This window comes from Suricata suricatta, chromosome 9 (genome assembly GCF_006229205.1).
Source record: "Suricata suricatta isolate VVHF042 chromosome 9, meerkat_22Aug2017_6uvM2_HiC, whole genome shotgun sequence".
Classification (NCBI taxonomy): Eukaryota; Metazoa; Chordata; class Mammalia; order Carnivora; family Herpestidae; genus Suricata; species Suricata suricatta.
Genome location: NC_043708.1, coordinates 135,265,227 through 135,280,304, shown reverse-complemented (window position 1 = coordinate 135,280,304; position 15,078 = coordinate 135,265,227). Strand labels below are relative to the sequence as shown.

The 15,078-nt window shown below is 59.8% G+C and overlaps 2 protein-coding genes across 3 annotated transcripts in view; both read left to right on the top strand.

Moving 5' to 3' along the window:
• The first annotated feature begins 313 nt into the window (after positions 1 to 313).
• UNC45A (unc-45 myosin chaperone A) lies at positions 314 to 12,922 on the top strand. 2 transcript variants are annotated; one of them, XM_029951311.1, is made up of 20 exons: positions 314 to 395; positions 612 to 773; positions 1,007 to 1,043; positions 1,340 to 1,515; positions 3,095 to 3,187; positions 3,664 to 3,831; positions 4,946 to 5,114; positions 5,386 to 5,556; positions 6,656 to 6,827; positions 7,399 to 7,699; positions 8,448 to 8,542; positions 8,696 to 8,837; positions 9,164 to 9,304; positions 9,504 to 9,631; positions 9,809 to 9,875; positions 10,299 to 10,412; positions 10,637 to 10,752; positions 11,578 to 11,695; positions 11,802 to 11,957; positions 12,091 to 12,922. In XM_029951311.1, exons 1-20 carry the CDS (start codon positions 390 to 392, stop codon positions 12,340 to 12,342), a joined length of 2,784 nt encoding a protein of 927 aa, XP_029807171.1. In that variant the 5' UTR covers positions 314 to 389; the 3' UTR covers positions 12,343 to 12,922. The 2 variants fall into 2 exon arrangements, with proteins under 2 accessions (XP_029807171.1, XP_029807170.1); XM_029951310.1 differs by having other exon boundaries at positions 352 to 440.
• Positions 12,923 to 13,010: 88 nt separating this feature from the next.
• Positions 13,011 to 15,078, top strand: part of RCCD1 (RCC1 domain containing 1) — a 7,463-nt gene continuing 5,395 nt past the window's right edge. Inside the window, exons 1-3 of the mRNA XM_029952301.1 lie at positions 13,011 to 13,501; positions 14,718 to 14,922; positions 15,005 to 15,076. Of these exons, the coding sequence (XP_029808161.1) occupies positions 14,748 to 14,922; positions 15,005 to 15,076 (247 nt within the window). The 5' untranslated portion in view covers positions 13,011 to 13,501; positions 14,718 to 14,747. The remainder of the gene's footprint in view (positions 13,502 to 14,717; positions 14,923 to 15,004; positions 15,077 to 15,078) is intronic.

Sequence of the window (15,078 nt, the reverse complement as noted above, 5' to 3'; positions counted from 1 at the left end):
TCGCCTCTCCCACAGGGGCCCGGGCCCGCTCCTAGCGCTGGGCCTCTATTCCCTGCTGCTCGTGGCCCTGATGACCGCCGACCTCGTGCACTTCTGCCGCGGTCGAGCCGGGGGCCGGCGCCCGGGCCGCCGCGGGCCGCCCTCCAGATCCTCCGCCGCGCGCCCCCTGCAGGTCTCGGCTGGAACACACTAGGCGCGCCCACGGGGAGTCGGCGCCGCGGACCCGAGCCCCGCCCCTCTCCCGGCACGCTCTCGCCTTGGCCCCGCCCCTTCCCTGCCTCCGTCTCTGACGCAGGACCAGGGCGGGGCGGCCGACGCCAGATTCCCGAGCTTGATCCCACCCCGCCCCAGAGACTGCGCCTGCGCGCGCCTTGGACGCCGGCTCCGCGATGACTGTGAGTGGTCCAGGCACCCCTGAGCCCCGGCAGGCTGTCCCCGGGGTGCGTACCCGTCCGCCTCGTGCCATCGTTACCTCCCACCTATTCTGACCATTCCCGAGTCTCCTTCTCCCAGAGTCTTGACACTCCATGGGACTTACCTTTGACCCGCAGTCTCCTCCCTCCCAGTCCCCGGCACTGGCCAGAGCCCATCCCCGATGTTTCCACCCACAGGCCAGCTCAGTGGAGCAGCTGCGGAAGGAGGGCAACGAGTTGTTCAAATGCGGGGACTACGAGGGCGCCCTGACGGCCTACACTCAGGCCCTGGCTCTGGGCGCGACGCCTCAGGACCAGGCCATCCTGCACCGAAACCGGGCCGCCTGCCACCTGAAGCTGGTGAGGGAGCCCGGGGCTCATCCTCGGTCCTGCCCCGGCCCGGTGTCCCCGTCTCGCTGCTGCGTGGGCCCCGGCTGGGCATTCATCCTCCCAGGCCACCTACACTGTTCTGCTGTCTCTTTTGTCTCCGGGTGGTGGGGAATCAAGTGGCTCTTGGGAACAACCCTGCTGCCCAGCTAGTGCCGGGAAAGGGAGATGATCAGCTTCTCAAGTCCCTGAACCGTTTCTTGCAGGAGGATTATGGCAAAGCCGAAACCGAAGCATCCAAAGGTAGGGCCCGTGGGCGGTGGTGTGGAGCCGTGGGGCTTCTGGTGGGCCGGGATCTGGGACCATTGCATGTTCACATTCTCCTTTTCCTTTGGCCCCTGAAACGCCTCTGCTTTCTTTCTTTCCTGCATCCTCGGGCATTTCCTTTTCAGCAGCTACCCTCACCTTTTCTGAGGCTGGATCACTGAATCCCTCATCTGTCCCCCCACCTTCCTCTGGTCCTCGAGATCTTTCCCTACTGCTCTTGCCTGGAGATTGGTGGCCTCATGGGTGTTGACAGAGCTCCCATTTGTGCTCAGCCATTGAAAAGGACGGAGGGGATGTCAAAGCACTGTACCGGCGCAGCCAAGCCCTAGAGAAGTTGGGCCGTCTGGACCAGGCTGTCCTTGACCTGCAGAGATGTGTGAGCCTGGAGCCCAAGAACAAAGTTTTCCAGGAGGCCCTGAGGAGCATCGGGGGCCAGATTCAGGAGAAGGCACGTAAATCATGGGAGCGGGAAGGGGAGAGAGAGAGAAAGAGAGAGAGAGGGAGAGGGAGAGAGGGAGGTAGAGAGGTGGTAGAGGGTCACCTCTGGTAAATGGATCTGGGCAAAGGGTGTAAACACAGAGAGGAGATACTGATGGCAAATGAGCTTATGGAATGAGCCTTAGTCTTGGTAGTGGTTAGGGAAAAGCAAACGAAAATAACAGCAACACGCTTTTTTTGGTTATCTGTTTGGCAAACTTTTTAAAATGTTTATTTATGTTTGAGAGAGAGAGAGAGAGAATGAGAGCGGAAGAGGGGTAGAGAGAGAGGGAGATCCAGAATCTGAAGCATCCTCCAGACTCTGAGCTGTCAGCACAGAGCCTGATGGGCGGGGGGGGGGGGGCTCGAACTCACGAACCGTGAGATCATGGCCTGAGCTGAAGTCAGACGCTTAACCAGCTGAACCACCAAGGCACTCGTGACCAAACGTTTAAACTTTTTAGCCTTTGCTAGAGTTCGAGGCAGACGTTTAAGTGGCGGGCTTGCTCATGACTGATGGAGGTTGGTATAAACTGGTACATCTCTTTAGCATACCTTTTAAAATTGTAAAGGAGCACATCCTGTGATCTAGTATGTTTACTTCTTGCCACCTCCCCTAGAACACCCTTGCCCGTGTACACAGCAGGTCTGTGCATGTTTATTTCAGCCTTGTTTGTAGTAATGAAAAATTGGAGCTTTGCCATACACCAGCAAGAGGGGCTACAATGATCTTAATTAGATTATTTTATTTATTTGTTTGTTTATTTATTATTTTTGAGAGAGTGAGCAGGAAGGAGCAGAAAGAGAGAGGGAGACAGAGGATCCAAAGTGGGCTCTGAGATCCTGACCTGGGCTGAAGCCAGACGCTTAACTGACAATTAATTGCCCCAATTTCTGACAAGTTTTTTTAAATAATCTGATTGAGGGGCGCCTGGGTGGCTCAGTCAGTGAAGCGATCTCATGGTTCATCAGTTCAAGCCCCACATTGGGCTCTCTGCTGACAGCTCAGAGCCTGCTTCAGATCCTCTGTCTTCCTCTCTCTCTGCTCTTCCCCTGCACACTCTTTCTCTTAAAAATAAAGAGACATTAAAAAAGGAGTTGTCAAAGGAGAGTTCTGGAGCCACAGGGAGTGGGAGTAACTACCTCACGACCTTCTGGCTCCTTGCAGCAGGTGTCAGTGCTGAGTTCAATGTCATGGGCAGGGCACCCACGTTGCCACAGCGTAGATGGCACCCATGGGAGTGGGTTGCCTCATGGCTAACAGGAGGCTTGCCCTTCTGAATGGCCCTGCCTGCGGCATTGGCGCCTCCCGCCCTGCCCAAGCGGGAAGCGGCTCGGAGAGGAAAACAGCCGCGGGAAGTTTGGGTGAAGCTGCCAGACGAGTCTCGTCCTGCCCGAGGTGGCTTGGTGCCCGCCTCAGCCCGGGTGCCCTGGCTGTGCCGCCCGGAGCCCGGAGCCCGGCCCTGGCAGGGGCCGAAGAGAACAGATGGGGAGGGTGATGTCTCTGGCTAAAAGAGTGATTTCTTCCATGCCTTGGCGGTTTGTCACAGGTGCGGTACATGTCCTCGACGGACGCCAAAGTGGAACAGATGTTTCAGATACTCTTGGACCCCCAAGAGAAAGGCACCGAGAAAAAGCAGAAGGTACGTACAGGTCTGCATGGAGTGAGTGGGGGCTGACCCCGCACTGGAGCTGCCCCCCTGCAGTGGCCTCCCTGGGAGCCGATGTGAGCCCAGAGCTGCCCCTGGCCTTCTCCGATCAGGCAGCCGCGCTCCCTGAGCCCAAGCGAGAGCTTACGGGGCCTGGGGCCTGAGCGTGAGCCACAGAGAGGGAACTTGTGTTCACCGCGTGTCCTGTTGCCAGGGGCTAGGGCTGTAGAGGTGACTGAGGCAGCCTGTGCCAGGGACTCAGGGCTCCGTTTACTCTAACCGTCAATCCCAGGAGCAAGCTCTTCCTTCTACTCACAGGGGAGGAAACCGAAGTTCAGAGCGGTTCAGTTTATGGCCAGGATCACTCAGGTGCTGAGCAGAAGCAGTGAGGTCCGGAGCGCGGGGTCCTTGCCGGCCCTGGCCTGTGCTGCGTGTAGTGTCCACACTGTGGCGCACTTCCTTTGACACAGGCTTCCCAGAACCTGGTGGTGCTGGCCCGGGAGGATGCCGGGGCCGAGAAGATCTTCCGGAGCAACGGGGTGCAGCTCTTGCAACGGCTGCTGGACACGGGCGAGGCCGACCTCATGCTGGCGGCTCTGCGCACGCTGGTCGGCATTTGCTCGGAGCACCAGTCGCGGGTAGGTGGGGCAGAGGGTCGGGGGTGCCGCACTGGTTTGGGATGAATTGGGGCCTATAAAGAGCAAAAGCAGCCCACTGATACCCCGAGCCCCTGCTTCAGGTGGGCTTACAGCACGGGCTGGCTTCCCTGCGGCCGTCTTGGAGACGCCTGGTCCCGGGCTCCCGCACCGTCCGTTCAGTGAGTGCAAGCTGGTGACCAGGAGAAGGGTCCCCGTCCTTCCCTGACCACCAAACTGGCATTTCCCCTGCGGGGCATCCTTGAGCGGATGAAGTGGTCAGTGACGTGACCCACAGCATCTGGGCCATGGAGACGGTGACCGCATAGGCTGGTCTTGACCCTGAATGGATTCTCCGCATGGACGGGGCGTGTCCAGCACAGACAGTTCAACAAGAACTTGCCTGCCCTGGTGAAGTCCGTGCCCTCGCTCTTGCCTGAGAGGCTGGTCCCAGCGGACCGGGACTCGAGCCTTGGTACCTTTCAGAGATGCCTGTGATTCCTAGATCAGGGACAGAGCTGTGGACATTCTGTGAAAGATGTTTGGGCCGAGCTCAGATTGTATTTTTTGGGTCTCCCAGGACTGAAAGTCGTGAAACCATGAGAATTCCATCCACCTCCTCCTGCCCTCCTGCCCGTCCCAGTGTGAACCAGTGTGACTATCCCGCTGAGAAATGGGTGGAGAGGCCTTGCAGTCTGTCCGTGCACATCCACGTGCCCAGACTGGAGACAGAGCCTCACAGTTGGCAGTGGAAAAGAACCAGGTGTCCCTGGACCTGGCGTCCCGGAGCTGGTCCAGGCTTCCGGGACTCCTTGCTGGGGAAACGTGAACCAAAGCAGCTGCTCCCAGGGCCTCCGTGTTCCTTGTTCCCTCTGACTGGAGTTGAGGAGAGGTAGCAGGGGATGTTTCTGGAGTGCTTTCTTTAGGCAGCCTTTCTAGCAGGGTAATCCTGACATTGCCCCTGGTCACACCCTCGGGCCCACTTTGATTCCACTTGGACCTGGGCTTTCCACCCAGATGTTTTCTCCGCCTCTGGCCACACTCACAGCCCACACTTAGGGGTCTCTGTGGCTGCCCTTCACCAACTGGAGGCCCTGTCCCCTTCTGTTCCACGCAGACAGTGGCCACCCTGAGCGTGCTGGGAACTCGGCGCGTGGTCTCCATCCTGGGTGTGGAAAACCAGGCCGTGTCCCTGGCCGCCTGCCACCTCCTGCAGGTTATATTTGATGCCCTCAAGGAGGGCGTCAAGAAAGGCTTCAGAGGGAAGGAAGGCGCCATCATCGTGGGTGAGCCGTCCTTTGGGTGCTGCAGTCGTGGAGGCGAAAGGGACTCAGCCAGAAAAGCCAGCTCGTTGTCGCTGTGGGCTGTTCAGGAATACGGCTTGGGGACAGTATTTTACTTGAGATTCTAGACAGCCAGAGTACCTGCAGGGAAGGCCGGAGCCCAGGATGCTGGGCTCCCTTTCCTGTGCCTCCCTGGCCTACTGGGGAAGCTCGGGGTGGGGCGGGGCTGGGCCACCGCGGAGCGTGCTGATGGCTGATGTCTTCTCCTTGCCAGACCCTGCCCGGGAACTGAAGGTCCTCATCAGTAACCTCTTGGAGCTGCTGACCGAGGTGGGAGTCTCTGGTCAAGGCCGGGACAATGCTCTGACCCTCCTGATTAAAACAGTGCCCCGGAAGTCTCCTAAGGACCCCAACAACAGCCTCACCCTCTGGGTCATTGACCAAGGTAGGCGATCGGTTTTGAAGAAGGGCAAGGATACTGAGCGTATGTGTTATATCTTGCTTGGGTCACTGGGCCCAGTTACCCCCGTAGGTGAAAGTTCACTATATAAATTTATACTTCTCAGGGCACCTGGCCTTCTCAGTGGAACAGGCCAACTCTTGATCTTAGGGTCATGAGTTCGAGCCTTGCATTGGGCAGAAAGAGTACTTGGAAAGAGTATTTAAATTTAAATACACACATGCATACGTATATTCATTAACTAATTCATATCTCTCTTATCTCTTAAAAGGTAAGGAAAGAAGGTTTGGCAAAGTCCCTGCGTGAATACATTTCCTGGGGGCTCATCCTTCAGTGTCCCAGTCATGATGTGAGGCATGGGTGTTATTTTCCCCTTCAGTCTGACGGACCAGGAGCCTCAGAACCCCCAGAGCATTTGGCCCCATGGGAGGGCCACCATGCAGTCCTCACTTCCTTTTTTAATTTTTATTGTATTTTATTTTTTATATATTTTTTTAGTGTTTTTAAATTTATTTTTGAGAGACAGACACAGAGTGAGCAGGGGAGGGTCAGAGAGACAGGGAGACACAGAATCCAAAAACAGGCTCCAGGCTCTGAGCTAGCTGTCACCACAGAGCCCGACTCAGGGCTGGAACTCACAAACCATGAGATCATGACCTGAGCCAAAGTCCGACCCTTAACCAACTGAGCCAACCAGGCGCCCTGATTTTTTTTTTTAATATTTTTGAGACAGAGACAGAGCACAAGTTGGGGAGGGCAGAGAGAGGGGGAGATGCAGAATCTGAAGCAGGCTCCAGGTTCCGAGCTGTCAGCACGGAGCCTGACGTGGGGCTCAAAACCACGGACCTTGAGATCATGACCTGAGCCAAAGTCAGCAGCTTAACCGACTGAGCCACGAGGCGCCCCCATGCAGCCCTCACTTCTGAGTTCCTTCCCCGACCCCAGAGCGGCCTGTGTCGGAGGTGGGGGGTGGGCTGGCCATGTCCGGGGTCCCTCTTCTCCTTGCCTCTCTCAGGGAGCCTCCTCCCTTTGCCGCTAGGGGCTGGAAGTAGCGTTCTGCTGCCTAAGTAGTGTGTCTTTTCAGGCCTGAAGAAGATTCTGGAGGTGGGGGGCTCTGTGCAGGACCCTGCTGGGGAGCTCACGGTGACGGCCAACAGCCGCATGAGCGCCTCCGTCCTCCTCAGCAAGCTTTTCGATGACCTGAAGTGTGACGCCGAGAGGGAGAATTTCCACCGGCTCTGCGAAAACTACATCAAGTAAGGGGGCTGGCGCCTCGTCCCATCGCCAGGGACTCCGACAGGGGTCCTGACCCCGCGGGGAAGGCGGCAGGGAAGGTCTTCAGCCGAGAGCAGCCTCGGGGACGCCTCGCAGGGGACAGGGACATTTCTTTTCCCGAAGTGGGAATGTCTCCCAGGGACATTCTTTCTATGATCCGTTCTCCGCCGCAGCAATGTCCCCGAGCACCCCGTGCTCACAGAGCGCTTGCTCTGTGCCTGCTCCCCGCTTAAGGAGCGGACGGGGGGCGGGGGCTGCAGACAGATCATGGAATAAGCAGACGTCAGATCTTCAGGAGCAGAGGAAAGGAGGGAAACGGTGGTGTGAGTGAGAGTAACCGACGGCAGATGTATGATCAGGGGAGGCCTGGAAAGCCAGGGAGAGAGAACATGCGGCTGGTGTCCAGGGGACCACCCTCCTCTCCCCATCGGCAGCTTTTCTTGCTGTTCCTGCCCAAGTAGCACAGATGCCTGACCAGCGCACCAGAAGGGAGGGAAGGAGAGTCCCTTTGTGTCAGCCTGGGCATGACAGCTGTCACCCTGTGCCCCTCAGGAGCTGGTTTGAGGGCCAAGGGCTGGCCGGGAAGCTGCGGGCCATCCAGACGGTGTCCTGCCTCCTGCAGGGCCCATGCGAAGCCGGCAACCGGGCCCTGGAGCTGAGCGGCGTCATGGAGAGCGTGATCGCTCTGTGCGCCTCCGAGCGGGAGGAGGAGCAGCTGGTGGCGGTGGAGGCCCTCATCCACGCGGCCGGCAAGGCCAAGCGGGCCTCCTTCATCACTGCCAACGGCGTCTCGCTGCTGAAGGACCTGTACAAGCGGAGCGAGAAGGACAGCATCCGGATCCGGGCGCTGGTGGTGAGACGCGCGGGCCTGGCCTGGGCGGGCGGGGTACTGGGTGGCCCGTATCTCAGGGTGCAGCTCCAGCACACGCGGGTGAAAGTATGGGACGTGCGGGGCCTTGTTGAGGCCAGACAGAGGCATGCGTCCTGGCTGCTTCTCCCGCGGGGCGCATGGTCCAGTCAGGGAGATGAGCCTGGCCCAGAGAGGACCCCCGAGAATGCAGGGTGGCGTGTGCTGCCCCCTGGAGGTGATAGGAGCGGCTCCGGGAGGAGATGGAGGAGGAGGACCGCTGGGCCAGGCTGGTCGGAGGGGCCCCAGGCGCTCGTGGCTGGGGCACTGGTTGGCCTCCTTGCAGCTTGGGAAGGCCGGTCCTCCTCCTTGGGGCACTCAGTCCTGGGCTTCCCCATCCCGGAAGAATCTTGCCTTGGCTGAGGCACCTGTCTTCTCCCCACCTGTGTCATAGCTCCACCTGTAGAGGGCTCTTTGTGTCTGACATGGAAAGGAACAGAGCAAGTCCAGTGTAGATCTGGAGGGGCTGGGACCCAGGACTGCACAGTGGACAGTACGCCAGTCTCCGCAGATGTGTGTCACGTGGCCACCCCAGTAGCCGATCTGCTGCCAGGGCTCTAGGTGGTGGCCTGGGGTGGATGTGCGTGAACTCCAGAGAGACGGGCAGCATGTCAGGGAGAGAGCCGGGCACAGAGGAGCCCAGCCCTGCCTCCATCCTGAGAGACCAGCGGCTAGTTGTCACCTCCCCCCGCAGGGGCTGTGCAAGCTCGGCTCTGCTGGAGGGACGGACTTCAGCATGAAGCAGTTTGCCGAAGGCTCTACTCTCAAACTGGCCAAGCAGTGTCGCAAGTGAGTTATCTGGTGTTGCCATGTCGGGGTGGAGGGTGGGGCCTCCTTGTGACCTACTCTCCTCCAGGCGAGCCCATGGCTTTCCTGGCTTGGTCCTGGCTTGCCCCTTTCCCCACCCCCTTCTGACAGTCATCCGTTGCCCCACGTCCCCAGGTGGCTGTGCAATGACCAGATTGATGCAGGCACCCGGCGCTGGGCAGTGGAGGGCCTGGCCTACCTCACCTTTGACGCCGACGTGAAGGAAGAGTTTGTGGAAGATGAGGCCGCCCTGAAGGCTCTGTTCCAGCTCAGCAGGGTAGCTCTGTGGCCTCTTGTAGTCCCCTGGAACATGTCTGGGATTAGAACTTAGCCTGGGGCGGGGGGCAGGGAGGGCAGGCAGCCCTCATGGCTGCTCTGTGGCGTTAGCCTGCTGGGCTGCACCCGCAGTGCCAGGATGGATGATCTCTTTGGAGGAATTCAGGAGGTCGAGTGTGTGAGCTCTCAAGGTCGGGCCAGGTCAGGCCCAGGAGGCTCTCACAATCAACCCGGTCCTGCTGAGGTAGAGTCTGGGGCCTGGGCAGCACTTACCCTGTGCTCCTCTGCCCCGGGATGGCCGCCTGACTGCCCCTCTGCTGCCCGCAGTCCGAGGAAAGGTCAGTGCTCTTTGCGGTGGCCTCGGCACTGGTGAACTGCACCAACAGCTACGACTACGAGGAGCCGGACCCCAAGATGGTGGAGCTGGCCAAGTATGCCAAGCAGCACGTGCCTGAGCAGCACCCCAAGGTGAGGGAGCCTCAGAGAGGCTTTGGGGGCCTCTGCGCCTTTGGGACCTGTTGACCTGGGGCACCCACAGCAGCCTTCCGTGTGAGCGGGTTTCTTTCCCTTTGTACTCGGGCTTGTCAATTTGTGCTGTGAGGAGGGTCCCCTTTTCCCTGTCCTGTCAGCCGAGGCCCTTCTGCTGATAAGCTGCCTCCCCGCCCAGGACAAACCCAGTTTCGTGCGGGCTCGGGTGAAGAAGCTGCTGGCAGCAGGCGTGGTGTCGGCCATGACGTGCATGGTGAAGACCGAGAGCCCGGTGCTGACCACTTCCTGCCGAGAGCTGCTCTCCAGGTGCGCAGCCAGGAGCCTTGGGCCGTCCGTGTGACAGCGGAGGGGCGGGTCCCGGGGCCGCGGGCCTCTGGGAGCGAGGGGGCCACCGCATAGCTTCTGCCTTTGCTGAGCCCAGACGGTGGGGTGTCTGCCGGTCAGAGCCCCGGCCCCCCCCCCACCCGTGCCCTCTCCCCGCAGGGTCTTCCTGGCTTTGGTGGACGATGTAGAAGACCGTGGCACTGTGGTTGCTCAGGGAGGGGGCAAGGTAAGCTGGCTTACAGACTCCTTCCTGATGGTCTAGAAAACGTGACTCAGTGGCCACTACACCAGAGACAAGGCTGGAAGGCATTACGAGTGACAGCAGGAACGTCTTCCTGTTGAGTGAGTGGTGCCAATCAGGCAGGTTTGTGCCCATTCAAGTCCTGAATTCTTCTCCTCTTCCCCGTGTCACTGACCTGCATGGCCCGGGGCCTAGCACAAGCTGTGGCTGGCCCTCAATAGCTGTTACCCGCAGTGTTTGGGCAGCTTAAGGGGGGGAGGCCTGGGAGAAGGGAAGAGGGTCTGAGCAGACAACGTGGTCAAGCCCAGGGGAGGAGAGAGCGGAGCACCATGTCAGGGCTCAGGGCCTGGTGGTTTGGGCCTGACCCACCAGGACACATCCCGGACTCTCACGGGCTTGTCCCCACAGGCTCTGCTGCCGCTGGCCCTAGAAGGCACTGACGTGGGGCAGACGAAGGCAGCCCAGGCTCTTGCCAAACTCACCATCACCTCCAACCCAGAGATGACTTTTCCTGGTGAGCGGGTATGTGTCCCGCTGCCCCAGTCCTGGCCTCCCCTCCACCTGTCACTGGGTCCTGCTGGCCTCTGACCTGGGCTGTGCCTCCTCCTTGGGACTGACAGGACGTGGCAGCTTTGCTGGACCCTGGCGTGGGGAGGACAGCCCTCTCTCTCAGGGCGGGGGTGGGGAGGTGGACTCTCCCCTTCAGGGGGTGGGGCGAGTCGCCCTGACAGGTGGATGTGTCACAGATCTATGAGGTGGTCCGGCCCCTCGTCTCCCTGTTGCACCTCAACTGCTCAGGCTTGCAGAACTTCGAGGCACTCATGGCTCTGACCAACCTGGCCGGGATCAGTGAGAGGCTCCGGTAAGGTCTCTTGGGACGGGGGGGCCTGGGCTGGGAGGACATTTACCCCCAGGACTGTGCTTGACAGTCTGAAGAGCACTCTTGGGTCATTGCTCAGTTTGAGCCTCACAGTGACCTCTGTGTATTATAGCTGGGGAGACAGGCCACGTTTGACTAGTACAGTGTTCCACAAGTGGGCAAGGCATTGGGCAGCGACGGTGCAGGCTCTGGAGTCAGACTGCCCAGGTTTAAGTCCTGACATCACCGCTTACCAGTGCACAGCCTCAAACAAGTGCTGCTCTGTGCCTCAGATTCCCTTCTGTGAAATGGGATTGTTCTAGTACCAACAGGTACTATAGGAGAAGTAGCAAGGAGAGGTAAATGAGAAAATGCAGGCAAAAGCACTTAGGACACAGAACCTGGCTCCCAGCAACGTGCCCGGTCAGTAGGTGTCAGCTGTTACTACCGATTGTGATATTGGGCCCATTATTCACAACTCAGCCTTGGTCTCTTCTTGTGCAAAACAATAATAATCACACCTGCACCTTTAAGAAAGACTGTCCAAGTTCTGGGTCAGGGGGGTGCTTGAATGTTAGCTGTGAGCATCACCATCACCAGCCCGCCAGCCTCCTAACTCCTACTGTAGAGCATCTTCCTCGGTCCCAAGCTCTCTTCCAGGCCCGCTTAAGAAGCTGCAAAGCATTGCTGTTCATACCCGGTGCAGGAGGCTCTTTGGATACTACCCGGGAAGTCCCTGGCCTGGGGCTCGATTGTGTGCGGATGCTGGGGTGGGGGAGGTGGATGGGAGCTCTGAGGATGCCGACCTTTCCACCCTCGGCCCTGCAGGCAGAAGATCCTGAAGGAGAAGGCTGTGCCCATGATTGAGGGCTATATGTTCGAGGAGCACGAGATGATCCGCCGGGCAGCCACGGAGTGCATGTGCAACTTGGCCATGAGCAAGGAGGTGAGGGCCGGTCGGGGCGCTCGTGAGGGGCAGGCATGCAGAAGTACCTGTGTCCCGCCTGGCTTTGCCCCAGCTGACTCCGTCCCCTCCCCTCATCTGGCTGCAGGTGCAGGACCTCTTTGAGGCCAAGGGCAACGACCGGCTGAAGCTGTTGGTGCTGTACAGCGGGGAGGACGACGAGCTGCTGCGGCGGGCTGCTGCCGGGGGCCTGGCCATGCTCACGTCCGTGCGGCCCTCGCTCTGCAGCCGCATCCCCCAAGTGGTCAGTGCCTCGGTGCGGGAGGGAAGGTGGGCCAGGAGCTCCCTGCATGCTGGCGGGCGGGATCTCCGGGCACACGGATGTGCTGCCGGATTGAGCCTGTTGCTCGGTGGTGGCACTGCCCTGTTGCCCGCAGACCACACACTGGCTGGAGATCCTGCAGGCCTTGCTTCTAAGCCCCAACCAGGAGTTGCAGCACCGGGGGGCCGTGGTGGCACTGAACATGGTGGAGGCCTCGAAGGACATCGCCAGCACGCTGATGGAGAGCGAAGGGCTGGAGATCCTGTCGGTGCTGGCTAAGGGCAAAGAAAGCCCTGTCACCAGGGCTGCCGCAGCCTGCCTGGGAAAAGCGGTGGAATACGGGCTTATCAAACCCAACCAGGACTGAGAGTGAGGGGCTGCCGCGTACACACACCCCCTGTTGCAGCGGAGGAGTGAGGACATACACAGCTAGGGCTGGGGGGGGCTGGGATGCTGCACGCTGGCTTCTCTTCCGTAGCTGCCCTTTGATGTCCTCTGCTAAGTCAGGGACCACGTTCAGTCACAGCCCTGCTCTGCCAGCACTGCCTCCAGCCTCACACAGCAGGGCCCTTTTCCTGTACTACTGTAGACAGCTGGGAAGGGGGCAGGGGGCAGGTGCACCCTGACCCCAGCCTGTGGATTCCGGGAAAGGGCACTTCACGCAGCCGCACCAGCTGGGAGCATCTCCTGAGCCTGCGGGAGTGCCTCGACCCTCAAGTATATGGAACTGAAATGCGTGCCCGGTCCCTAGGCAGGGAGGGCTGGCTGTGAGCCAGGCCTGGTTGGACGCACAGCACAGCCACCGGTACAGAAGGAATCCAATGGATTCTCCACCCCGGAGCCTGCTGAGTTGCTTTTTAATTCTGTTTGAAGGTCAAGGGGTAAACCTAGGCAGCTAATAAAAAAATCTATTCAGTCGCTTGGGAATAAACGGGTTTGGACTTCTAGATGCCCCTTCAGCATTTTTGTCTTTGTATCGAGAATTCCCAGTGGCCTCCACTCTGGCCGTGGTTTGAATTGGGGGTTGGCGCGTCCTCAGGGCATGCTCCTCCCTCAGCAGGGGGGTGGGGAGGGAATCCCTTGGCTGAACCAGGTGAGGGCAAGAGTTCCCACAACTGCCGGGGCGGAGAGTCCGTGAGAAGCCTACTTCCGTTCCGGGAGGCCAGATTGAAGCTCATTGGTTCGCAGCGATGAGTGGCAGGTCCCGAACCAATGGAAGGTCATGCTCGCCGAGGCGCCCGCCTAGCACGTCTGCTTCCTGTTGGGCATCGGCCCCGCGCGCGTGTGGAGGAGCCGCCGCCGTCCAGGAGTCAGGGGAATGACCGGGAGCACGCGTCTCCGCAGTCGTTCCTCGCCAGCCCTTCGACTCGGATCCTGACCCGAGCTCCGTCGCCCCGACCTCTTGCGTCGGGCCCGCCGAAGGTTACCCTATTCACACCGAGGGCGAAGCGGCCCAGCGCAAGCCCCGGGGCCGGCTCGACGGAGCTCGGGCTGGACGGACCCCGGCGCGGACTGTGGGCAGCGAGGTGAGCACCGCCCTGCGGCCGCCCGCCCCGAGCGCTGACGTCGCTGTCGTCCCCGGCGATTGGCCAGGGGAGGTTGCGGCAGCCAATGGGCGCCTCGCCTGGGGCGGGCACTTCAAACCTTTACTCCGCAGCAGCTGTCAGCCGGCTCCTTCCAGGACTGGCAAGCAGTTCTTGGGCCGCTGCCTTGTGCCCCGCTTTTCCTCCCTCGAGAGTGCTGGTCGGAAGGAGCTGCCCGAGAGGGTGGAGGGCACAGGGTCAGGAACAAGGTCAGAGGCTCCCCTGGGTTGGGACTACACGGAAGGGATTCGGAGCCCAGGTCCGTGTCAAGGAGCTTTGGTTGCAGGAGGGACCCAATAACTGACTTCAAACGCTTGAAAATGTCTGTGAACTTCTGATCAAGCCGAACATGCTGTACGGAAAAAGCGGCGTTGCTTTTGTAACCACTGGACTGTGTATTTGTCTCCCCATTTATGTTTAAGCTCCTTGGGGACAGACAGCCGTCTTTCTCATCGGCCCAGAGCAAGATAACAAATGTTTGTAAGACGAATAAATAAGTGAGGTCCAGTTGACATTGTTTATATAGGTCCCTGGAAAACCAGTACCACTGGACTTATTTAAATCAACTTATTTAATAAGCCAGTATTTCCTTTCTGCCTATCGTGGTATGTGCCAGTAAACTCTTTTTTCTATCTGTTCCACACAGACAGGGTAGGTTCAGATGGCACCCTTTCCTGCCCCCTGCCTTTGTAAAACTGAAGAAACTGAATTGGACTCAGAGAGCTTAAGTAAATTGGCCAAGGACACAGGCTCCTGCAGGGGCAAACCTGTGAATCCTGGAGCTGGTCGTACCCGCACAGGGCACGGTCTCCCAAGCGCTCCGCTTTGCGCTGGTGGGAAGAGTACTGTGTGTGGTTGTGTAAAGGCTACTTTCTCAGGGAGTCTCCTCTGTCAAATGGGGGAATTCTGGTTCCCAAGATTACATGAGATAACGTGCCTGACACTGGGAATGTGGCGCTGGAGGGGCTCGGATAGGCCAGCGTCTAAGGGAGAGGCCACTTGACTACCTGGCGCCCACTCTGGGGGACGCCTAGCTTGCTGGCGTTAAAGGGAGGACAGGGAAAGTGCCCCCATTCTAGGCAGCCCGGAATCTTCCTAAATCTGGTAGGATTCCTAACCCTGTCCCGCCTCTCACCCGCACCCCCCCCGCCCCGTTCAGGTGGCGGCCAGCAGAGGGCGCCGCCCGAGCATGGCCGAGGAGCGCCGCGGGTCCTGGTTCGGCTTCGGTTTCTGCGGCTTCGGGCAGGCTCTGGGCTCGGGGCACGGGCGACAGGTGCACAGCCCCGAGCCGCTGCGGACACCGGGCGAGGGCGCCGACGTCTGCCGCGTGAGCGCGAGCTGGAGCTACACCGCCTTCGTGACCCGTGAGCTCCCCTCCCGTCCCCCTCCTGTCCCGGCCCCGGTGCGTGGCCCGCCCGTCCCCCAGCCCCCTCTCCGCCCCCGCAGGTGAAGGCCGGCTGGAGCTGTCGGGCTCCGCGGGCGGCGCGGCGGGCGGCTGCAGGGACGCGTGGGCCTCGGAG